Below are 24,814 nucleotides of genomic sequence, written 5' to 3'. Positions count from 1 at the left end.
TCCATCTCTCCATCTCCCTCCGTCTCTCCATCTCCCTCCCTCTCCTTCACTCTCCCCTCCCTCCCTCTCCCTCCCTCTCTCCCTCTTCCCCTCTCCGCCTACCTCTCCCCCTCCCTCTCCGCCTCCTTCCCCTCTCCCCCTCCTCTCACTCTCTCCCCTCCCTCTCTCCCTCCCCGCCCTGACTCCTTCTCTCTTCCCCTCCCCCTCTCCTCCTCTCTCCCCGACCTCACCCCTTCCCCTCCCCACCTCCCTCTTCTCCTCTCCCCCTCCCTGCCCTCTCCCCCCATTCCCCTCTCCCCCCATTCCCCTCTCCCTCTCCCTCCCTCTCTCTCCCTGCCCTCAACCCCTCCCCAATCCCCCTCCCCGCCCTCTCCCCCATCCTCTCCCCGTTCCCCAATCCCCCTCCCTCCCCCTCTCTCCCCTCCCTCTACCCCTCTCCTCCTCCACCTCCCCAATCCCCCTCCCTCCCCGTCCACCTCCCCAATCCCCCTCCCTCCCCCTCCCTCCCTCTTCCCCTCTCCCCCTCCCTCTCTCCCCTCCACACCTCCCTCTCCCCCTGTCCCCCGCTCCCTCTCCCTCCCTCTCTCCCTTCCCTCTTACTCCCTGCCCTCACCCCCTCTCCCCCTCCCTCTCCGCCTCCTCTCCCACTCCCCTCCCTCTCTCTCTCTCTCTCTCTCTCCCTCCCCTCTCCCCTCTCCCTCTCTCCCCCTCCCTCCCTCTACCCCTCTCCGCCTCCTCTCCCACTCCCCTCCCTCTCTCTCTCTCTCTCTCCCCTCTCCCTCTCTCCCCCTACCCCTCTCCGCCTCCTCTCCCACTCCCCTCCCTCTCTCTCTCTCTCTCTCCCTCCCCTCTCCCCTCTCCCTCTCTCCCCCTCTACCCCTCTCCGCCTCCTCTCCCACTCCCCTCCCTCTCTCTCTCTCTCTCCCCCTCCCTCCCTCTACCCCTCTCCGCCTCCTCTCCCACTCCCCTCCCTCTCTCTCTCTCTCTCTCTCTCCCTTCTCCCTCTCTCCCCCTCCCTCCCCTCCCCCCCCCCTCAGTGCCCCCTCAGGTCTCCGTCGTGCCCGGCCCGCGGGCATTGTTGGAGGGCGATCGTAGGGCCCTGGCTGCCACCTGCACAGCCACGGGCAGCTCCCCGAGGGCCAATGTGAGCTGGAAGACGCTGGTCCCCGGGGAGCAGGAGGAGAGGGTTTGGATCAATGCGAACAACACAGTGACAATCAGCAACCGTTATTACCTGGACCCCGTGCGGGCCATGAGGGGACAGACCCTCGACTGCATCGTGACCCACTCCACCTTCACCAAGGCAGCCCGTCTACAACACAGACTGGACGTTTACTGTGAGTGTTTGATGGGACAGTGTGGAGGGAGCTTTACTCTGTATCTAACCCTGTACCTGCCCTGGGAGTGTTTGATGGGACAGTGTAGAGGGAGCTTTACTCTGTATCTAACCCTGTACCTGACCCTGGGAGTGTTTGATGGGACAGTGTAGAGGGAGCTTTACTCTGTATCTAACCCTGTACCTGACCCTGGGAGTGTTTGACGGGACAGTGTGGAGGGAGCTTTACTCTGTATCTAACCCTGTACCTGCCCTGGGAGTGTTTGACGGGACAGTGTGGAGGGAGCTTTACTCTGTATCTAACCCTGTACCTGCCCTGGGAGTGTTTGACGGGACAGTGTGGAGGGAGCTTTACTCTGTATCTAACCCTGTACCTGCCCTGGGAGTGTTTGATGGGACAGTGTAGAGGGAGCTTTACTCTGTATCTAACCCTGTACCTGCCCTGGGAGTGTTTGACGGGACAGTGTAGAGGGAGCTTTACTCTGTATCTAACCCTGTACCTGCCCTGGGAGTGTTTGACGGGACAGTGTAGAGGGAGCTTTACCCTGTATCTAACCCTGTACCTGACCCTGGGAGTGTTTGATGGGACAGTGTAGAGGGAGCTTTACTCTGTATCTAACCCTGTACCTGCCCTGGGAGTGTTTGATGGGACAGTGTAGAGGGAACTTTACTCTGTATCTAACCCTGTACCTGACCCTGGGAGTGTTTGATGGGACAGTGTGGAGGGAGCTTTACTCTGTATCTAACCCTGTACCTGACCCTGGGAGTGTTTGATGGGACAGTGTAGAGGGAGCTTTACTCTGTATCTAACCCTGTACCTGACCCTGGGAGTGTTTGATGGGACAGTGTAGAGGGAGCTTTACTCTGTATCTAACCCTGTACCTGACCCTGGGAGTGTTTGATGGGACAGTGTAGAGGGAGCTTTACTCTGTATCTAACCCTGTACCTGACCCTGGGAGTGTTTGATGGGACAGTGCAGAGGGAGCTTTACTCTGTATCTAACCCTGTTCCTGACCCTGGGAGTGTTTGATGGGACAGTGTGGAGGGAGCTTTACTCTGTATCTAACCCTGTACCTGCCCTGGGAGTGTTTGATGGGACAGTGTAGAGGGAGCTTTACTCTGTATCTAACCCTGTCCCTGCCCTGGGAGTGTTTGATGGGACAGTGTAGAGGGAGCTTTACTCTGTATCTAACCCTGTACCTGCCCTGGGAGTGTTTGATGGGACAGTGTAGAGGGAGCTTTACTCTGTATCTAACCCTGTACCTGCCCTGGGAGTGTTTGATGGGACAGTGTAGAGGGAGCTTTACTCTGTATCTAACCCTGTACCTGACCCTGGGAGTGTTTGATGGGACAGTGTAGAGGGAGCTTTACTCTGTATCTAACCCTGTACCTGCCCTGGGAGTGTTTGACGGGACAGTGCAGAGGGAGCTTTACTCTGTGTCTAACCCTGTACCTGACCCTGGGAGTGTTTGATGGGACAGTGTAGAGGGAGCTTTACTCTGTATCTAACCCTGTACCTGACCCTGGGAGTGTTTGATGGGACAGTGTAGAGGGAGCTTTACTCTGTATCTAACCCTGTACCTGCCCTGGGAGTGTTTGATGGGACAGTGTAGAGGGAGCTTTACTCTGTATCTAACCCTGTACCTGCCCTGGGAGTGTTTGATGGGGCAGTGCAGAGGGAGCTTTACTCTGTATCTAACCCTGTACCTGACCCTGGGAGTGTTTGATGGGACAGTGTAGAGGGAGCTTTACTCTGTATCTAACCCTGTACCTGCCCCTGGGAGTGTTTGATGGGACAGTGTAGAGGGAGCTTTACTCTGTATCTAACCCTGTACGTGCCCTGGGAGTGTTTGATGGGACAGTGTAGAGGGAGCTTTACTCTGTATCTAACCCTGTACCTGCCCTGGGAGTGTTTGATGGGGCAGTGCAGAGGGAGCTTTACTCTGTATCTAACCCTGTACCTGACCCTGGGAGTGTTTGATGGGACAGTGTAGAGGGAGCTTTACTCTGTATCTAACCCTGTACCTGACCCTGGGAGTGTTTGATGGGACAGTGTAGAGGGAGCTTTACTCTGTATCTAACCCTGTACCTGCCCTGGGAGTGTTTGATGGGACAGTGTAGAGGGAGCTTTACTCTGTATCTAACCCTGTACCTGCCCCTGGGAGTGTTTGATGGGACAGTGTAGAGGGAGCTTTACTCTGTATCTAACCCTGTACTTGCCCCTGGGAGTGTTTGATGGGACAGTGTAGAGGGAGCTTTACTCTGTATCTAACCCTGTACCTGCCCCTGGGAGTGTTTGATGGGACAGTGTCGAGGGAGCTTCACTCTGTATCTAACCCTGTACCTGCCCTGGGAGTGTTTGATGGGACAGTGTAGAGGGAGCTTTACTCTGTATCTCACCCTGTACCTGACCCTGGGAGTGTTTGATGGGACAGTGTAGAGGGAGCTTTACTCTGTATCTAACCCTGTACCTGCCCTGGGAGTGTTTGATGGGACAGTGTAGAGGGAGCTTTACTCTGTATCTAACCCTGTACCTGACCCTGGGAGTGTTTGATGGGACAGTGTAGAGGGAGCTTTACTCTGTATCTAACCCTGTACCTGACCCTGGGAGTGTTTGATGGGACAGTGTAGAGGGAGCTTTACTCTGTATCTAACCCTGTACCTGCCCTGGGAGTGTTTGACGGGACAGTGTAGAGGGAGCTTTACTCTGTATCTAACCCTGTACCTGCCCTGGGAGTGTTTGACGGGACAGTGTAGAGGGAGCTTTACTCTGTATCTAACCCTGTACCTGCCCTGGGAGTGTTTGACGGGACAGTGTAGAGGGAGCTTTACTCTGTATCTAACCCTGTACCTGCCCTGGGAGTGTTTGATGGGACAGTGTAGAGGGAGCTTTACTCTGTATCTAACCCTGTACCTGCCCTGGGAGTGTTTGATGGGACAGTGTAGAGGGAGCTTTACTCTGTATCTAACCCTGTACCTGACCCTGGGAGTGTTTGATGGGAGAGTGTAGAGGGAGCTTTACTCTGTATCTAACCCTGTACCTGCCCTGGGAGTGTTTGATGGGACAGTGTAGAGGGAGCTTTACTCTGTATCTAACCCTGTACCTGCCCTGGGAGTGTTTGATGGGGCAGTGCAGAGGGAGCTTTACTCTGTATCTAACCCTGTACCTGACCCTGGGAGTGTTTGATGGGACAGTGTAGAGGGAGCTTTACTCTGTATCTAACCCTGTACCTGACCCTGGGAGTGTTTGATGGGACAGTGTAGAGGGAGCTTTACTCTGTATCTAACCCTGTACCTGCCCTGGGAGTGTTTGATGGGACAGTGTAGAGGGAGCTTTACTCTGTATCTAACCCTGTACCTGCCCCTGGGAGTGTTTGATGGGACAGTGTAGAGGGAGCTTTACTCTGTATCTCACCCTGTACCTGCCCCTGGGAGTGTTTGATGGGACAGTGTCGAGGGAGCTTTACTCTGTATCTAACCCTGTACCTGCCCTGGGAGTGTTTGATGGGACAGTGTAGAGGGAGCTTTACTCTGTATCTCACCCTGTACCTGACCCTGGGAGTGTTTGATGGGACAGTGTAGAGGGTGCTTTACTCTGTATCTAACCCTGTACCTGCCCTGGGAGTGTTTGATGGGACAGTGTAGAGGTTCTTTACTCTGTATCTAACCCTGTACCTGCCCTGGGAGTGTTTGATGGGACAGTGTAGAGGGAGCTTTACTCTGTATCTAACCCTGTACCTGCCCTGGGAGTGTTTGATGGGACAGTGTGGAGGGAGCTTTACTCTGTATCTAACCCTGTACCTGACCCTGGGAGTGTTTGATGGGACAGTGTAGAGGGAGCTTTACTCTGTATCTAACCCTGTACCTGACCCTGGGAGTGTTTGATGGGACAGTGTAGAGGGAGCTTTACTCTGTATCTAACCCTGTACCTGCCCTGGGAGTGTTTGACGGGACAGTGTAGAGGGAGCTTTACTCTGTATCTAACCCTGTACCTGCCCTGGGAGTGTTTGACGGGACAGTGTAGAGGGAGCTTTACTCTGTATCTAACCCTGTACCTGCCCTGGGAGTGTTTGACGGGACAGTGTAGAGGGAGCTTTACTCTGTATCTAACCCTGTACCTGCCCTGGGAGTGTTTGATGGGACAGTGTAGAGGGAGCTTTACTCTGTATCTAACCCTGTACCTGCCCTGGGAGTGTTTGATGGGACAGTGTAGAGGGAGCTTTACTCTGTATCTAACCCTGTACCTGCCCTGGGAGTGTTTGACGGGACAGTGTAGAGGGAGCTTTACTCTGTATCTAACCCTGTACCTGCCCTGGGAGTGTTTGATGGGACAGTGTAGAGGGAGCTTTACTCTGTATCTCACCCTGTACCTGCCCCTGGGAGTGTTTGATGGGACAGTGTGGAGGGAGCTTTACTCTGTATCTAACCCTGTCCCTGACCCTGGGAGTGTTTGACGGGACAATGTAGAGGGAGCTTTACTCTGTATCTCACCCTGTACCTGACCCTGGGAGTGTTTGATGGGACAATGTAGAGGGAGCTTTACTCTGTATCTAACCCTGTACCTGCCCTGGGAGTGTTTGATGGGACAGTGCAGAGGGAGCTTTACTCTGTATCTAACCCTGTACCTGACCCTGGGAGTGTTTGACGGGACAGTGTAGAGGGAGCTTTACTCTGTATCTAACCCTGTACCTGCCCTGGGAGTGTTTGATGGGACAGTGTAGAGGGAGCTTTACTCTGTATCTAACCCTGTACCTGCCCTTGGAGTGTTTGATGGGACAGTGTAGAGGGAGCTTTACTCTGTATCTAACCCTGTACCTGACCCTGGGAGTGTTTGATGGGACAGTGTAGAGGGAGCTTTACTCTGTATCTCACCCTGTCCCTGACCCTGGGAGTGTTTGACGGGACAATGTGGAGGGAGCTTTACTCTGTATCTCACCCTGTACCTGACCCTGGGAGTGTTTGATGGGACAGTGTAGAGGGAGCTTTACTCTGTATCTAACTCTGTACCTGCCCTGGGAGTGTTTGATGGGACAGTGTAGAGGGAGCTTTACTCTGTATCTAACCCTGTACCTGCCCCTGGGAGTGTTTGATGGGACAGTGTAGAGGGAGCTTTACTCTGTATCTAACCCTGTACCTGACCCTGGGCGTGTTTGACGGGACAGTTTAGAGGGAGCTTTACTCTGTATCTAACCCTGTACCTGACCCTGGGAGTGTTTGATGGGACAGTGTCGAGGGAGCTTTACTCTGTATCTAACCCTGTACCTGCCCTGGGAGTGTTTGACGGGACAGTGCAGAGGGAGCTTTACTCTGTATCTAACCCTGTACCTGACCCTGGGAGTGTTTGATGGGACAGTGTAGAGGGAGCTTTACTCTGTATCTAACCCTGTACCTGCCCTGGGAGTGTTTGATGGGACAGTGCAGAGGGAGCTTTACTCTGTATCTAACCCTCCTCCGACCTCTGACCCGTCTCCCCGCCTTCCTCCCCGCAGATGTTCCGGAAGTTTCCGTCAGTGCCTCCGAGAACTGGCACGTGGGCGCGGAAGGGGCGGAGCTGGAGTGCGCGGAGAACGGCAACCCCCCCGCCACCTCCTTCGCGTGGATGAGGTGAGACTCCCTGAGGCGCAGTTGTCGAGACGACCCCCACCGTCTCCGTCCCTCTCCTTCGACCATCGTCCGCCTCGGACCGAACCCGACCTCGTCTCCGCTCCGTCTCACGGAAAGTCGGAGCAGGAGTCGGCCATTCGGCCCTTCGAGCCTGCCCCGCCATTCAATACGAGCATGGCTGACCCTCGATCTCAATGCCACATTCCCGCTCTCTCCCCGTACCCCTTGCTGCCTTTTGTGTCTGGAAATCTATCCAGCTCCTTCTTGAACACAGAGAATCATCGAATCATCGAGGTTTACAACATGGAAACAGGCCCTTCGGCCCAACATGTCCATGTCGCCCAGTTTGTACCACTGAGCTAGTCCCAATTGCCTGCACTTGGCCCATATCCCTCTATACCCATCTTCCCCATGTAACTGTCCAAATGCTTTTTGAAAGACAAAATTGTACCCGCCTCTACTACTGCCTCTGGCAGCTCGTTCCAGACACTCACCACCCTTTGAGTGAAAAAATTGCCCCTCTGGACCCTTTTGTATCTCTCCCCTCTCACCTTAAATCTATGCCCCCTCGTTATAGACTCCCCGACCTTTGGGAAAAGATTTTGACTATCGACCTTATCTATGCCCCTCATTATTTTATAGACTTCTATAAGATCACCCCTCAACCTCCTACTCTCCAGGGAAAGAAGTCCCAGTCTGTCTAACCTCTCCCTGTAAGTCAAACCATCAAGTCCCGGTAGCATCCTAGTAAATCTTTTCTGCACTCTTTCTAGTTTAATAATATCCTTTCTATAATTGGGTGACCATGGCTGATCCTCGATCTCAATACCACATTCCCGCTCTCTCCCCGTACCCCTTGCTGCCTTTTGTGTCCAGAAATCTATCCAGCTCCTTCTTGAACACATCTGATGACTCGGCCTCCACTGCCTTCTGTGGTAGAGAATTCCCCAGGTTCACCGCCCTCTGAGTGAAGAAATTTCCCCTCGTCGCGGTCCGAAATGTCCCACCCTGTATCCTGAGACTGCGACCCCCCCTCGTTCTGGACCCCCTCCCGCAGCCAGGGGAAAACATCCTCCCTGCATCCAGTCTGTCTCACCCGGTCAGAATTTTATACGTTTCGATGAGATCCCCTCTCATTCTTCCAAACCCGAGTCACCGAGACCGCCTACTTCCACCTAGGATCATAGGAACAGGAGTAGGCCATTCGGCCCCTCGTGCCTGCTCCGCCATTTGATAAGATCATGGGCTGATCTGTGATCTAACTCCATATACCTGCCTTTGGCCCATATCCCTTAATACCTTTGGTTGCCCAAAAAGCTATCTATCTCAGATTTAAATTTAGCGATTGAGCTAGTATCAACTGCCGTTTGCGGAAGAGAGTTCCAAACTTCTACCCAGCCTTTGTGTGTAGAAATGTTTTCTAATCTCGCTCCTGAAAGGTCTGGCTCTAATTTTTAGACTGTGCCCCCTGCTCCTAAAATCCCCAACCAGCGGAAATAGTTTCTCTCTATCCACCCTCTCCGTTCCCCTTAATATCTTATAAACTTCGATCAGATCACCCCTTAACCTTCGAAACTCCAGAGAATACAACCCCAATTTGTGTAATCTCTCCTCGTAACTTAACCCTTGAAGTCCGGGTATCATTCTAGTAAACCTCCGCTGCACTCCCTCCAAGGACAATATGTCCTTCCGAAGGTGCGGTGCCCAGAACTGCTCACAGTCCTCCAGGTGCGGTCTCACCAGGGTTTTGTATAGCTGCAGCATAACTTCTGCCCCCTTGTACTCTAGTCCTCTAGATATAAAGGCCAGCGTTCCATTAGCCTTCTTGATTATTTTCTGCACCTGTTCATGACACTTCAATGATCGATGTACCTGAACCCCTAAGTCCCTTTGGACATCCACTGTTTTTAACTTTTTACCATTTAGAAAGTACCCTGTTCTATCCTTTTTTGATCCAAAGTGGATGACCTCGCATTTGTCTACATTGAATTCCATTTGCCACAGTTTTGCCCATTCACCTAATCTATCAATATCGCTTTGTAATTTTATGTTTTCATCCACACTGCTTACAATGCCACCAATCGGCAAACTTAGATATGAGACTTTCGATCCCTTCATCTGAGTCGTTAATAAATGTTGTGAACATCGCCCGTCTCTGCCCCCGGCCGCAGCCCATCTGCTGCTGATGCCCTCGTCCATGCCTTTTGTCACCTCCAGAATCCAGGATTCCCCAATCCACTCTCCCACCATTGCACCCTCAGTAACCATCAACTCATCTGAAACTCGACTGCCCCCACCTCCGTATCCTGTCTCCCACCGAGTCCCGTTCACCTACGTCGGCTCCCTGTCCGGCAACGCCTCGGTTTTCAAATTCTCCCGCCCTTGTTATCTCCGTAACCTCCTCCGACCCTCCCAGATCTCTGCGCTCCTCCAATTCTGTCCTCTTGTGCCTCCCCCTCGATTCCCGTCGCTCCGCCATCGGCGGCCGAGCCTCCAGCTGCCTGGGGCCTCCAATCTCGGGAATTCCCTCCCAAAACCTCTCCGCCTCTCTCCCTCCTCCTTTAAGACTCCCCTTAAAACCTCCCTCTCTGACCGAGCTTTTGGTCACCTGTCCGAATATCTCCTAATGTGGCCCGGGGTCGAATTTTATTTCAGAATCGCTCCTGTGAAGCAACTTGAAACGTTAAAAGGCGCCATGTGAATGCAAACACCCATTGGGATTGTGTGCAGTGGGAGTGAATGGGAAGGGGTTTGGTCCATTGGGATTGTGGACAGTGGGAGTGAATGGGAAGGGGTTTGGTCCATTGGGATTGTGTACAGTGGGAGAGTGAATGGGAAGGGGTTTGGTCCATTGGGATTGTGTACAGTGGGAGTGAATGGGAAGGGGTTTGGTCAATTGGGATTGTGTGCAGTGGGAGTGAATGGGAAGGGGTTTGATCCATTGGGATTGTGTACTGTGGGAGTGAATGGGAAGGGGTTTGATCCATTGGGATTGTGTACAGTGGGAGTGAATGGGAAGGGGTTTGATCCATTGGGATTGTGTACAGTGGGAGTGAATGGGAAGGGGTTTGATCCATTGGGATTGTGTACAGCAGGAGTGAATGGGAAGGGGTTTGGTCCCATTGGGATTGTGCACAGTGGGAGTGAATGGGAAGGGGTTTGGTCCATTGGGATTGTGTACAGTGGGAGTGAATGGGAAGGGGTTTGGTCCATTGGGATTGTGTACATTGGGAGTGAATGGGAAGGGGTTTGATCCATTGGGATTGTGTACAGCGGGAGTGAATGGGAAGGTGTTTGGTCCCATTGGGATTGTGCACAGTGGGAGTGAATGGGAAGGGGTTTGATCCATTGGGATTGTGTACAGTGGGAGTGAATGGGAAGCGGTTTGGTCCATTGGGATTGTGTACAGTGGGAGTGAATGGGAAGGGGTTTGGTCCATTGGGATTGTGTACAGTGGGAGTGAATGGGAAGGGGTTTGATCCATTGGGATTGTGTGCAGTGGGAGTGAATGGGAAGGGGTTTGGTCCATTGGGATTGTGTACAGTGGGAGTGAATGGGAAGGGGTTTGGTCCATTGGGATTGTGTACAGTGGGAGTGAATGGGAAGGGGTTTGGTCAATTGGGATTGTGTACAGTGGGAGTGAATGGGAAGGGGTTTGATCCATTGGGATTGTGTACAGTGGGAGTGAATGGGAAGGGGTTTGATCCATTGGGATTGTGTACAGTGGGAGTGAATGGGAAGGGGTTTGGTCCATTGGGATTGTGGACAGTGGGAGTGAATGGGAAGGGGATTGGTCCATTGGGATTGTGTACAGTGGGAGTGAATGGGAAGGGGTTTGGTCCATTGGGATTGTGTACAGTGGGAGTGAATGGGAAGGGGTTTGATCCATTGGGATTGTGTACAGTGGGAGTGAATGGGAAGTGGTTTGGTCCATTGGGATTGTGTACAGTGGGAGTGAATGGGAAGGGGTTTGGTCCATTGGGATTGTGTACAGTGGGAGTGAACGGGAAGGGGTTTGGTCCATTGGGATTGTGGACAGTGGGAGTGAATGGGAAGGGGTTTGATCCATTGGGATTGTGTACAGTGGGAGTGAATGGGAAGGGGTTTGGTCCATTGGGATTGTGGACAGTGGGAGTGAATGGGAAGGGGTTTGGTCCATTGGGATTGTGTACAGTGGGAGTGAATGGGAAGGGGTTTGATCCATTGGGATTGTGGACAGTGGGAGTGAATGGGAAGGGGTTTGGTCCATTGGGATTGTGTACAGTGGGAGTGAATGGGAAGTGGTTTGGTCCATTGGGATTGTGTACAGTGGGAGTGAATGGGAAGTGGTTTGGTCCATTGGGATTGTGGACAGTGGGAGTGAATGGGAAGGGGTTTGATCCATTGGGATTGTGTACAGTGGGAGTGAATGGGAAGGGGTTTGATCCATTGGGATTGTGTACAGTGGGAGTGAATGGGAAGGGGTTTGGTCCATTAGGATTGTGTACAGTGGGAGTGAATGGGAAGGGGTTTGGTCCATTGGGATTGTGCACAGTGGGAGTGAATGGGAAGGGGTTTGGTCCATTGGGATTGTGTACAATGGGAGTGAATGGGAAGGGGTTTGGTCCACTGGGATTGTGTACAGTGGGAGTGAATGGGAAGGGGTTTGGTCCATTGGGATTGTGTACAGTGGGAGTGAATGGGAAGGGGTTTGATCCATTGGGATTGTGTACAGTGGGAGTGAATGGGAAGGGGTTTGGTCCCATTGGGATTGTGTACAGTGGGAGTGAATGGGAAGGGGTTTGATCCATTGGGATTGTGTACAGTGGGAGTGAATGGGAAGGGGTTTGGTCCATTGGGATTGTGGACAGTGGGAGTGAATGGGAAGGGGTTTGGTCCATTGGGATTGTGTGCAGTGGGAGTGAATGGGAAGGGGTTTGGTCCATTTGGATTCTGTACAGTGGGAGTGAATGGGAAGGGGTTTGGTCCCATTGGGATTGTGTACAGTGGGAGTGAATGGGAAGGGGTTTGGTCCATTGGGATTGTGTACGGTGGGAGTGAATGGGAAGGGGTTTGATCCATTGGGATTGTGTACAGTGGGAGTGAATGGGAAGGGGTTTGGTCCATTGGGATTGTGTACAGTGGGAGTGAATGGGAAGGGGTTTGGTCCATTGGGATTGTGCACAGTGGGAGTGAATGGGAAGGGGTTTGATCCATTGGGATTGTGTACAGTGGGAGTGAATGGGAAGGGGTTTGATCCATTGGGATTGTGTGCAGTGGGAGTGAATGGGAAGGGGTTTGGTCCATTGGGATTGTGGACAGTGGGAGTGAATGGGAAGTGGTTTGGTCCATTGGGATTGTGTACAGTGGGAGTGAATGGGAAGGGGTTTGGTCCATTGGGATTGTGTACAGTGGGAGTGAATAGCAAGGGGTTTGGTCCATTGGGATTGTGTACAGTGGGAGTGAATGGGAAGGGGTTTGGTCCATTGGGATTGTGCACAGTGGGAGTGAATGGGAAGGGGTTTGGTCCATTGGGATTGTGTACAGTGGGAGTGAATGGGAAGGGGTTTGATCCATTGGGATTGTGTACAGTGGGAGTGAATGGGAAGGGGTTTGGTCCATTGGGATTGTGTACAGTGGGAGTGAATGGGAAGGGGTTTGGTCCATTGGGATTGTGTACAGTGGGAGTGAATGGGAAGGGGTTTGGTCCATTGGGATTGTGTACAGTGGGAGTGAATGGGAAGGGGTTTGGTCCATTGGGATTGTGTACAGTGGGAGTGAATGGGAAGGGGTTTGGTCCATTGGGATTGTGTACAGTGGGAGTGAATGGGAAGGGGTTTGATCCATTGGGATTGTGTGCAGTGGGAGTGAATGGGAAGGGGTTTGGTCCATTGGGATTGTGTACAGTGGGATTGAATGGGAAGGGGTTTGGTCCATTGGGATTGTGTACAGTGTGAGTGAATGGTAAGGGGTTTGGTCCATTGGGATTGTGTACAGTGGGAGTGAATGGGAAGGGGTTTGGTCCATTGGGATTGTGTACAGTGGGAGTGAATGGTAAGGGGTTTGGTCCATTGGGATTGTGTACAGTGGGAGTGAATGGGAAGGGGTTTGATCCATTGGGATTGTGTACAGTGGGAGTGAATGGGAAGGGGTTTGGTCCATTGGGATTGTGGACAGTGGGAGTGAATGGGAAGGGGTTTGGTCCATTGCGATTGTGTACAGTGGGAGTGAATGGGAAGGGGTTTGGTCCATTGGGATTGTGCACAGTGGGAGTGAATGGGAAGGGGTTTGATGTTTGCAGATTGTGTGATTGTCAATCTGTTTTCACCCTTGACCTCTTTTGGTGACGCCCCACAAGGTTGTATGGATCTTTGCCCAACAACAGCGTCACTCAGAGAAACAGACTCCAGTTCAAGGGTTCTCTCACCCTCCAAGATGCTGGCATCTATGTTTGTGACGTGACCAACAAGATCGGAACCAGGAGCGCACAGCTGGAGGTCAGGGTAACCGGTGAGTTCAAAACTCTGTCAACGAACACTCAACCTCGGGGACCTGGGGGCTAATCCAGCCAAGGGTGGGTCATTAATGGGACAGTGTAGAGGGAGCTTTACTCTGTATCTAACCCTGTACCTGACCCTGGGAGTGTTTGATGGGACAGTGTAGAGGGAGCTTTACTCTGTATCTAACCCTGTACCTGACCCTGGGAGTGTTTGATGGGACAGTGTCGAGGGAGCTTTACTCTGTATCTAACCCAGTACCTGCCCTGGGAGTGTTTGATGGGACAATGTCGAGGGAGCTTTACTCTGTATCTAACCCTGTACCTGCCCTGGGAGTGTTTGATGGGACAGTGTAGAGGGAGCTTTACTCTGTATCTAACCCTGTACCTGTCCTGGGTGTGTTTGACGGGACAGTGTGGAGGGAGCTTTACTCTGTATCTCACCCTGTACCTGCCCCTGGGAGTGTTTGATGGGACAGTGTAGAGGGAGCTTCACTCTGTATCTAACCCTGTACCTGCCCTGGGAGTGTTTGATGGGACAGTGTCGAGGGAGCTTTACTCTGTATCTAACCCTGTACCTGCCCCTGGGAGTGTTTGATGGGACAGTGTGGAGGGAGCTTTACTCTGTATCTAACCCTGTACCTGCCCTGGGAGTGTTTGATGGGACAGTGTAGAGGGAGCTTCACTCTGTATCTAACCCTGTACCTGCCCTGGGAGTGTTTGATGGGACAGTGTCGAGGGAGCTTTACTCTGTATCTAACCCTGTACCTGCCCTGGGAGTGTTTGATGGGACAGTGTCGAGGGAGCTTCACTCTGTATCTAACCCTGTACCTGCCCTGGGAGTGTTTGATGGGACAGTGTGGAGGGAGCTTTACTCTGTATCTAACCCTGTACCTGTCCTGGGAGTGTTTGATGGGACAGTGTAGAGGGAGCTTTATCTGTATCTAACCCTGTACCTGTCCTGGGTGTGTTTGACGGGACAGTGCAGAGGGAGCTTTACTCTGTATCTAACCCTGTACCTGTCCTGGGTGTGTTTGACGGGACAGTGTGGAGGGAGTTTTACTCTGTATCTCACCCTGTACCTGCCCCTGGGAGTGTTTGATGGGACAGTGTAGAGGGAGCTTTACTCTGTATCTAACCCTGTACCTGCCCTGGGAGTGTTTGACGGGAAAGTGTGGAGGGAGCTTTACTCTGTATCTCACCCTGTACCTGCCCCTGGGAGTGTTTGACGGGAAAGTGTGGAGGGAGCTTTACTCTGTATCTAACCCTGTACCTGTCCTGGGTGTGTTTGACGGGAAAGTGTGGAGGGAGCTTTACTCTGTATCTCACCCTGCACCTGCCCCTGGGAGTGTTTGATGGGACAGTGTAGAGGGAGCTTCACTCTCTATCTAACCCTGTACCTGCCCTGGGAGTGTTTCATGGGACAGTGCAGAGGGAGCTTTACTCTGTATCTAACCCTGTACCTGACCCTGGGAGTGTTTGATGGGACAGTGTAGAGGGAGCTTTACTCTGTATCTAACCCTGTACCTGCCCTGGGAGTGTTTGATGGGACAGTGTAGAGGGAGCTTTACTCTGTATCTAACCCTGTACCTGACCCTGGGAGTGTTTGTTGGGACAGTGTGGAGGGAACTTTACTCTGTATCTAACCCTGTACCTGCCCTGGGAGTGTTTCATGGGACAGTGTAGAGGGAGCTTTACTCTGTATCTAACCCTGTACCTGACCCTGAGAGTGTTTGATGGGACAGTGTAGAGGGAGCTTTACTCTGTATCTAACCCTGTACCTGACCCTGGGAGTGTTTGTTGGGACAGTGTAGAGGGAACTTTACTCTGTATCTAACCCTGTACCTGCCCTGGGAGTGTTTCATGGGACAGTGTAGAGGGAGCTTTACTCTGTATCTAACCCTGTACCTGCCCCTGGGAGTGTTTGATGGGACAGTGTCGAGGGAGCTTTACTCTGTATCTAACCCTGTACCTGCCCTGGGAGTGTTTGATGGGACAGTGGAGAGGGAGCTTTACTCTGTATCCAACCCTGTACCTGACCCTGGGAGTGTTTGATGGGACAGTGTCGAGGGAGCTTTACTCTGTATCTAACCCTGTACCTGCCCTGGGAGTGTTTGATGGGACAGTGTGGAGGGAGCTTTACTCTGTATCTAACCCTGTACCTGACCCTGGGAGTGTTTGACGGGACAGTGTAGAGGGAGCTTTACTCTGTATCTAACCCTGTACCTGCCCTGGGAGTGTTTGATGGGTGTGGAGGGAGCTTTACTCTGTATCTAACCCTGTACCTGACCCTGGGAGTGTTTGATGGGACAGTGTAGAGGGAGCTTTACTCTGTATCTAACCCTGTACCTGGCCCTGGGAGTGTTTGACGGGACAGTGTAGAGGGAGCTTTACTCTGTATCTAACCCTGTACCTGCCCCTGGGAGTGTTTGATGGGACAGTGTAGAGGGAGCTTTACTCTGTATCTAACCCTGTACCTGACCCTGGGAGTGTTTGATGGGACAGTGTAGAGGGAGCTTTACTCTGTATCTAACCCTGTACCTGCCCCTGGGAGTGTTTGACGGGACAGTGTAGAGGGAGCTTTACTCTGTATCTAACCCTGTACCTGCCCTGGGAGTGTTCAACGGGACAGTGTAGAGGGAGCTTTACTCTGTATCTAACCCTGTACATGCCCTGGAAGTGTTTGATGGGACAGTGTAGAGGGAGCTTTACTCTGTATCTAACCCTGTACCTGACCCTGGGAGTGTTTGACGGGACAGTGTAGAGGGAGCTTTACTCTGTATCTAACCCTGTACCTGACCCTGGGAGTGTTTGATGGGACAGTGTAGAGGGAGCTTTACTCTGTATCTAACCCTGTACCTGACCCTGGGAGTGTTTGATGGGACAGTGTAGAAGGAGCTTTACTCTGTATCTAACCCTGTCCCTGCCCTGGGAGTGTTTGATGGGACAGTGTAGAGGGAGCTTTACTCTGTATCTAACCCTGTACCTGCCCTGGGAGTGTTTGATGGGACAGTGTAGAGGGAGCTTTACTCTGTATCTAACCCTGTACCTGACCCTGGGAGTGTTTGATGAGACAGTGTGGAGGGAGCTTTACTCTGTATCTAACCCTGTACCTGACCCTGGGAGTGTTTGATGGGACAGTGTAGAGGGAGCTTTACTCTGTATCTAACCCTGTACCTGACCCTGGGAGTGTTTGATGGGACAGTGTAGAGGGAGCTTTACTCTGTATCTAACCCTGTACCTGCCCTGGGAGTGTTTGATGGGACAGTGTAGAGGGAGCTTTACTCTGTATCTAACCCTGTACCTGCCCTGGGAGTGTTTGATGGGACAGTGTAGAGGGAGCTTTACTCTGTATCTAACCCTGTACCTGACCCTGGGAGTGTTTGATGAGACAGTGTGGAGGGAGCTTTACTCTGTATCTAACCCTGTACCTGACCCTGGGAGTGTTTGATGGGACAGTGTAGAGGGAGCTTTACTCTGTATCTAACCCTGTACCTGACCCTGGGAGTGTTTGATGGGACAGTGTAGAGGGAGCTTTACTCTGTATCTAACCCTGTACCTGCCCTGGGAGTGTTTGACGGGACAGTGTGGAGGGAGCTTTACTCTGTATCTAACCCTGTAACTGACCCTGGGAGTGTTTGATGGGACAGTGTGGAGGGAGCTTTACTCTGTATCTAACCCTGTACCTGCCCTGGGAGTGTTTGACGGGACAGTGTAGAGGGAGCTTTACTCTGTATCTAACCCTGTACCTGCCCTGGGAGTGTTTGATGGGACAGTGCAGAGGGAGCTTTACTCTGTATCTAACCCTGTACCTGCCCTGGGAGTGTTTGATGGGACAGTGTAGAGGGAGATTTACTCTTTATCTAACCCTGTACCTGCCCTGGGAGTGTTTGATGGGACAGTGTAGAGGGAGCTTTACTCTGTATCTAACCCTGTACCTGCCCTGGCAGTGTTTGATGGGACAGTGTAGAGGGAGCTTTACTCTGTATCTAACCCTGTACCTGCCCTGGGAGTGTTTGATGGGACAGTGTAGAGGGAGCTTTACTCTGTATCTAACCCTGTACCTGACCTGGGAGTGTTTGATGGGACAGTGTAGAGGGAGCTTTACTCTGTATCTAACCCTGTACCTGCCCTGGGAGTGTTTGATGGGACAGTGTAGAGGGAGCTTTACTCTGTATCTAACCCTGTACCTGACCTGGGAGTGTTTGATGGGACAGTGTAGAGGGAGCTTTACTCTGTATCTAACCCTGTACCTGCCCTGGGAGTGTTTGATGGGACAGTGTAGAGGGAGCTTTACTCTGTATCTAACCCTGTACCTGCCCTGGGAGTGTTTGATGGGACAGTGTAGAGGGAGCTTTACTCTGTATCTAACCCTGTACCTGCCCTGGGAGTGTTTGATGGGACAGTGTAGAGGGAGCTTTACTCTGTATCTATCCCTGTACCTGACCCTGGGAGTGTTTGATGGGACAGTGTAGAGGGAGCTTTACTCTGTATCTAACCCTGTACCTGACCCTGGGAGTGTTTGATGGGACAGTGTGGAGGGAGCTTTACTCTGTATCTCACCCTGTACCTGACCATGGGAGTGTTTGATGGGACAGTGTGGAGGGAGCTTTACTCTGTATCTAACCCTGTACCTGACCCTGGGAGTGTTTGATGGGACAGTGTAGAGGGAGCTTTACTCTGTATCTCACCCTGTACCTGACCATGGGAGTGTTTGATGGGACAGTGTAGAGGGAGCTTTACTCTGTATCTAACCCTGTACCTGCCCCTGGGAGTGTTTGATGGGACAGTGTAGAGGGAGCTTTACTCTGTATCTCACCCTGTACCTGACCCTGGGAGTGTTTGATGGGACAGTGTGGAGGGAGCTTTACTCTGTATCTAACCCTGTACCTGACCCTGGGAGTGTTTGATGGGACAGTGTAGAGGGAGCTTTACTCTGTATCTAACCCTGTACCGACCCTGGGAGTGTTTGATGGGACAGTGTAGAGGGAGCTTTACTCTGTATCTAACCCTGTACCTGCCCTGGGAGTGTTTGATGTGACAGTGTAGAGGGAGCTTTACTCTGTATCTAACCCTGTACCTGTCCTGGGAGTGTTTGATGAGACAGTGTGGAGGGAGCTTTACTCTGTATCTAACCCTGTACCTGCCCTGGGAGTGTTTGATGGGACAGTGTAGAGGGAGCTTTACTCTGTATCTAACCCTGTACCTGACCCTGGGAGTGTTTGTTGGGACAGTGTAGAGGGAACTTTACTCTGTATCTAACCCTGTACCTGCCCTGGGAGTGTTTCATGGGACAGTGTAGAGGGAGCTTTACTCTGTATCTAACCCTGTACCTGACCCTGGGAGTGTTTGATGGGACAGTGTAGAGGGAGCTTTACTCTGTATCTAACCCTGTACCTGACCCTGGGAGTGTTTGATGGGACAGTGTCGAGGGAGCTTTACTCTGTATCTAACCCTGTACCTGCCCCTGGGAGTGTTTGATGGGACAGTGTCGAGGGAGCTTTACTCTGTATCTAACCCTGTACCTGCCCCTGGGAGTGTTTGACGGGACAGTGTAGAGGGAGCTTTACTCTGTTTCTAACCCTGTACCTGCCCTGGGAGTGTTTGATGGGACAGTGGAGAGGGAGCTTTACTCTGTATCTAACCCTGTACCTGCTCTGGGAGTGTTTGATGGGACAGTGTGGAGGGAGCTTTACTCTGTATCTAACCCTGTACCTGACCCTGGGAGTGTTTGACGGGACAGTGCAGAGGGAGCTTTACTCTGTATCTAACCCTGTACCTGCCCTGGGAGTGTTTGATGGGTGTGGAGGGAGCTTTACTCTGTATCTAACCCTGTACCTGCCCTGGGAGTGTTTGATGGGACAGTGTAGAGGGAGCTTTACTCTGTATCTAACCCTGTACCTGACCCTGGGAGTGTTTGACGGGACAGTGGAGAGTGAGCTTTACTCTGTATCTAACCCTGTACCTGCCCTGGGAGTGTTTGACGGGACAGTGTAGAGGGAGCTTTACTCTGTATCTAACCCTGTACCTGCCCTGGGAGTGTTTGATGGGACAGTGTAGAGGGAGCTTTACTCTGGATCTAACCCTGTACCTGCCCTGGGAGTGTTCAACGGGACAGTGTAGAGGGAGCTTTACTCTGTATCTAACCCTGTACCTGCCCTGGGAGTGTTCAACGGGACAGTGTAGAGGGAGCTTTACTCTGTATCTAACCCTGTACCTGACCCTGGGAGTGTTTGATGGGACAGTGTAGAGGGAGCTTTACTCTGTATCTAACCCTGTACCTGCCCTGGGAGTGTTTGATGGGACAGTGTAGAGGGAGCTTTACTCTGTATCTATCCCTGTACCTGACCCTGGGAGTGTTTGATGGGACAGTGTAGAGGGAGCTTTACTCTGTATCTAACCCTGTACCTGACCCTGGGAGTGTTTGATGGGACAGTGTAGAGGGAGCTTTACTCTGTATCTCACCCTGTACCTGACCATGGGAGTGTTTGATGGGACAGTGTGGAGGGAGCTTTACTCTGTATCTAACCCTGTACCTGACCCTGGGAGTGTTTGATGGGACAGTGTAGAGGGAGCTTTACTCTGTATCTCACCCTGTACCTGACCATGGGAGTGTTTGATGGGACAGTGTAGAGGGAGCTTTACTCTGTATCTAACCCTGTACCTGCCCCTGGGAGTGTTTGATGGGACAGTGTAGAGGGAGCTTTACTCTGTATCTCACCCTGTACCTGACCCTGGGAGTGTTTGATGGGACAGTGTGGAGGGAGCTTTACTCTGTATCTAACCCTGTACCTGACCCTGGGAGTGTTTGATGGGACAGTGTAGAGGGAGCTTTACTCTGTATCTAACCCTGTACCGACCCTGGGAGTGTTTGATGGGACAGTGTAGAGGGAGCTTTACTCTGTATCTAACCCTGTACCTGCCCTGGGAGTGTTTGATGTGACAGTGTAGAGGGAGCTTTACTCTGTATCTAACCCTGTACCTGTCCTGGGAGTGTTTGATGAGACAGTGTGGAGGGAGCTTTACTCTGTATCTAACCCTGTACCTGCCCTGGGAGTGTTTGATGGGACAGTGTAGAGGGAGCTTTACTCTGTATCTAACCCTGTACCTGACCCTGGGAGTGTTTGTTGGGACAGTGTAGAGGGAACTTTACTCTGTATCTAACCCTGTACCTGCCCTGGGAGTGTTTCATGGGACAGTGTAGAGGGAGCTTTACTCTGTATCTAACCCTGTACCTGACCCTGGGAGTGTTTGATGGGACAGTGTAGAGGGAGCTTTACTCTGTATCTAACCCTGTACCTGACCCTGGGAGTGTTTGATGGGACAGTGTCGAGGGAGCTTTACTCTGTATCTAACCCTGTACCTGCCCCTGGGAGTGTTTGATGGGACAGTGTCGAGGGAGCTTTACTCTGTATCTAACCCTGTACCTGCCCCTGGGAGTGTTTGACGGGACAGTGTAGAGGGAGCTTTACTCCGTTTCTAACCCTGTACCTGCCCTGGGAGTGTTTGATGGGACAGTGGAGAGGGAGCTTTACTCTGTATCTAACCCTGTACCTGCTCTGGGAGTGTTTGATGGGACAGTGTGGAGGGAGCTTTACTCTGTATCTAACCCTGTACCTGACCCTGGGAGTGTTTGACGGGACAGTGCAGAGGGAGCTTTACTCTGTATCTAACCCTGTACCTGCCCTGGGAGTGTTTGATGGGTGTGGAGGGAGCTTTACTCTGTATCTAACCCTGTACCTGCCCTGGGAGTGTTTGACGGGACAGTGTAGAGGGAGCTTTACTCTGTATCTAACCCTGTACCTGCCCTGGGAGTGTTTGATGGGACAGTGTAGAGGGAGCTTTACTCTGGATCTAACCCTGTACCTGCCCTGGGAGTGTTCAACGGGACAGTGTAGAGGGAGCTTTACTCTGTATCTAACCCTGTACCTGCCCTGGGAGTGTTCAACGGGACAGTGTAGAGGGAGCTTTACTCTGTATCTCACCCTGTACCTGCCCTGGGAGTGTTTGATGGGACAGTGTAGAGGGAGCTTTACTCTGTATCTAACCCTGTACCTGACCCTGGGAGTGTTTGATGGGACAGTGTAGAGGGAGCTTTACTCTGTATCTAACCCTGTACATGCCCTGGAAGTGTTTGATGGGACAGTGTAGAGGGAGCTTTACTCTGTATCTAACCCTGTAACTGACCCTGGGAGTGTTTGATGGGACAGTGTAGAGGGAGCTTTACTCTGTATCTAACCCTGTACCTGACCCTGGGAGTGTTTGACGGGACAGTGTAGAGGGAGCTTTACTCTGTATCTAACCCTGTACCTGCCCTGGGAGTGTTTGATGGGACAGTGTAGAGGGAGCTTTACTCTGTATCTAACCCTGTACCTGACCCTGGGAGTGTTTGATGAGACAGTGTGGAGGGAGCTTTACTCTGTATCTAACCCTGTACCTGACCCTGGGAGTGTTTGATGGGACAGTGTAGAGGGAGCTTTACTCTGTATCTAACCCTGTACCTGACCCTGGGAGTGTTTGATGGGACAGTGTAGAGGGAGCTTTACTCTGTATCTAACCCTGTACCTGCCCTGGGAGTGTTTGATGGGACAGTGTAGAGGGAGCTTTACTCTGTATCTAACCCTGTACCTGCCCTGGGAGTGTTTGATGGGACAGTGTAGAGGGAGCTTTACTCTGTATCTAACCCTGTACCTGCCCTGGCAGTGTTTGATGGGACAGTGTAGAGGGAGCTTTACTCTGTATCTAACCCTGTACCTGCCCTGGGAGTGTTTGATGGGACAGTGTAGAGGGAGCTTTACTCTGTATCTAACCCTGTACCTGACCTGGGAGTGTTTGATGGGACAGTGTAGAGGGAGCTTTACTCTGTATCTAACCCTGTACCTGCCCTGGGAGTGTTTGATGGGACAGTGTAGAGGGAGCTTTACTCTGTATCTAACCCTGTACCTGACCTGGGAGTGTTTGATGGGACAGTGTGGAGGGAGCTTTACTCTGTATCTAACCCTGTACCTGCCCTGGGAGTGTTTGATGGGACAGTGTAGAGGGAGCTTTACTCTGTATCTAACCCTGTACCTGCCCTGGGAGTGTTTGATGGGACAGTGTAGAGGGAGCTTTACTCTGTATCTAACCCTGTACCTGCCCTGGGAGTGTTTGATGGGACAGTGTAGAGGGAGCTTTACTCTGTATCTATCCCTGTACCTGACCCTGGGAGTGTTTGATGGGACAGTGTAGAGGGAGCTTTACTCTGTATCTAACCCTGTACCTGCCCCTGTGAGTGTTTGATGGGACAGTGTAGAGGGAGCTTTACTCTGTATCTCACCCTGTACCTGACCATGGGAGTGTTTGATGGGACAGTGTGGAGGGAGCTTTACTCTGTATCTAACCCTGTACCTGACCCTGGGAGTGTTTGATGGGACAGTGTAGAGGGAGCTTTACTCTGTATCTCACCCTGTACCTGACCATGGGAGTGTTTGATGGGACAGTGTAGAGGGAGCTTTACTCTGTATCTAACCCTGTACCTGCCCCTGGGAGTGTTTGATGGGACAGTGTAGAGGGAGCTTTACTCTGTATCTCACCCTGTACCTGACCCTGGGAGTGTTTGATGGGACAGTGTGGAGGGAGCTTTACTCTGTATCTAACCCTGTACCTGACCCTGGGAGTGTTTGATGGGACAGTGTAGAGGGAGCTTTACTCTGTATCTAACCCTGTACCGACCCTGGGAGTGTTTGATGGGACAGTGTAGAGGGAGCTTTACTCTGTATCTAACCCTGTACCTGCCCTGGGAGTGTTTGATGTGACAGTGTAGAGGGAGCTTTACTCTGTATCTAACCCTGTACCTGTCCTGGGAGTGTTTGATGAGACAGTGTGGAGGGAGCTTTACTCTGTATCTAACCCTGTACCTGCCCTGGGAGTGTTTGATGGGACAGTGTAGAGGGAGCTTTACTCTGTATCTCACCCTGTACCTGACCCTGGGAGTGTTTGATGGGACAGTGTAGAGGGAGCTTTACTCTGTATCTAACCCTGTACCTGACCCTGGGAGTGTTTGATGGGACAGTGTAGAGGGAGCTTTACTCTGTATCTAACCCTGTACCTGCCCTGGGAGTGTTTGATGGGACAGTGTAGAGGGAGCTTTACTCTGTATCTAACCCTGTACCTGCCCTGGGAGTGTTTGACGGGACAGTGTAGAGGAAGCTTTACTCTGTATCTAACCCTGTACCTGCCCTGGGAGTGTTTGATGTGACAGTGTAGAGGGAGCTTTACTCTGTATCTAACCCTGTACCTGTCCTGGGAGTGTTTGATGAGACAGTGTGGAGGGAGCTTTACTCTGTATCTAACCCTGTACCTGCCCTGGGAGTGTTTGATGGGACAGTGTAGAGGGAGCTTTACTCTGTATCTCACCCTGTACCTGACCCTGGGAGTGTTTGATGGGACAGTGTAGAGGGAGCTTTACTCTGTATCTAACCCTGTACCTGACCCTGGGAGTGTTTGATGGGACAGTGTAGAGGGAGCTTTACTCTGTATCTAACCCTGTACCTGCCCTGGGAGTGTTTGATGGGACAGTGTAGAGGGAGCTTTACTCTGTATCTAACCCTGTACCTGACCCGGGAGTGTTTGATGGGACAGTGTAGAGGGAGCTTTACTCTGTATCTAACCCTGTACCTGCCCTGGGAGTGTTTGATGGGACAGTGTGGAGGGAGCTTTACTCTGTATCTAACCCGTTCTGTCCCTCCATTTGTTGATTTCTTTCTCCAGATGAGAATTCCTCCAGTGTAAACATGCTCTCCATGTCTTTTGTGGCCATTGGGGCAGTGGGTTTGGTTCTTCTGATCATCCTTGTGATCTCTGTCATCGCAGTTAATCGTTACCATCGTAAGAAGACAGAGGACATGGTCTACAAACTGTAAGCAGGGCCTTCCATCCCCTCACCTTTGGAGCCTGAAATGTATATAAGAACACTGGAACATACCTAGAACACTGGAACATACATTGAACACTGGAACATACCTAGAACACTGGAACATACATTGAACACTGGAACATACCTAGAACACTGGAACATACATTGAACACTGGAACATACCTAGAACACTGGAACATACATTGAACACTGGAACATACCTAGAACACTGGAACATACATTGAACACTGGAACATACATTGAACATAGGAACATTTCCAGAACACTGGAACATACGTGGAACACTGGAACATACATAGAACACTGGAACATACATAGAACAGTGGAACATGCATAGTACACTGGAATATACATTGAACATTGGAACATTTCTAGAACACTGGAACATACATAGAACACTGGAACATACATAGAACACTGGAACACACCTAGAACACTGGAACATACATAGAACACTGGAACATACATGGAACACTGGAACATA

General features: G+C 51.7%; 1 protein-coding gene across 1 annotated transcript; it reads left to right on the top strand.

Moving 5' to 3' along the window:
* Positions 1-1,037: 1,037 nt before the first annotated feature.
* On the top strand, positions 1,038-24,569 carry LOC137319588 (nectin-4-like; the record flags this gene model as incomplete). Its single annotated transcript, XM_067981686.1, has 4 exons — positions 1,038-1,337; positions 6,826-6,940; positions 13,278-13,429; positions 24,165-24,569. Coding segments are annotated over 4 exons (719 nt in total), but the record flags the coding sequence as incomplete, so codon positions are not given.
* Between the last annotated feature and the right edge of the window lie 245 nt (positions 24,570-24,814).

This window comes from Heptranchias perlo, unplaced genomic scaffold (assembly GCF_035084215.1).
Source record: "Heptranchias perlo isolate sHepPer1 unplaced genomic scaffold, sHepPer1.hap1 HAP1_SCAFFOLD_874, whole genome shotgun sequence".
NCBI lineage: Eukaryota > Metazoa > Chordata > Chondrichthyes > Hexanchiformes > Hexanchidae > Heptranchias > Heptranchias perlo.
The sequence above is the reverse complement of the archived record's forward strand: the minus strand, read 5'-3'. Positions and strand labels throughout refer to the sequence as shown.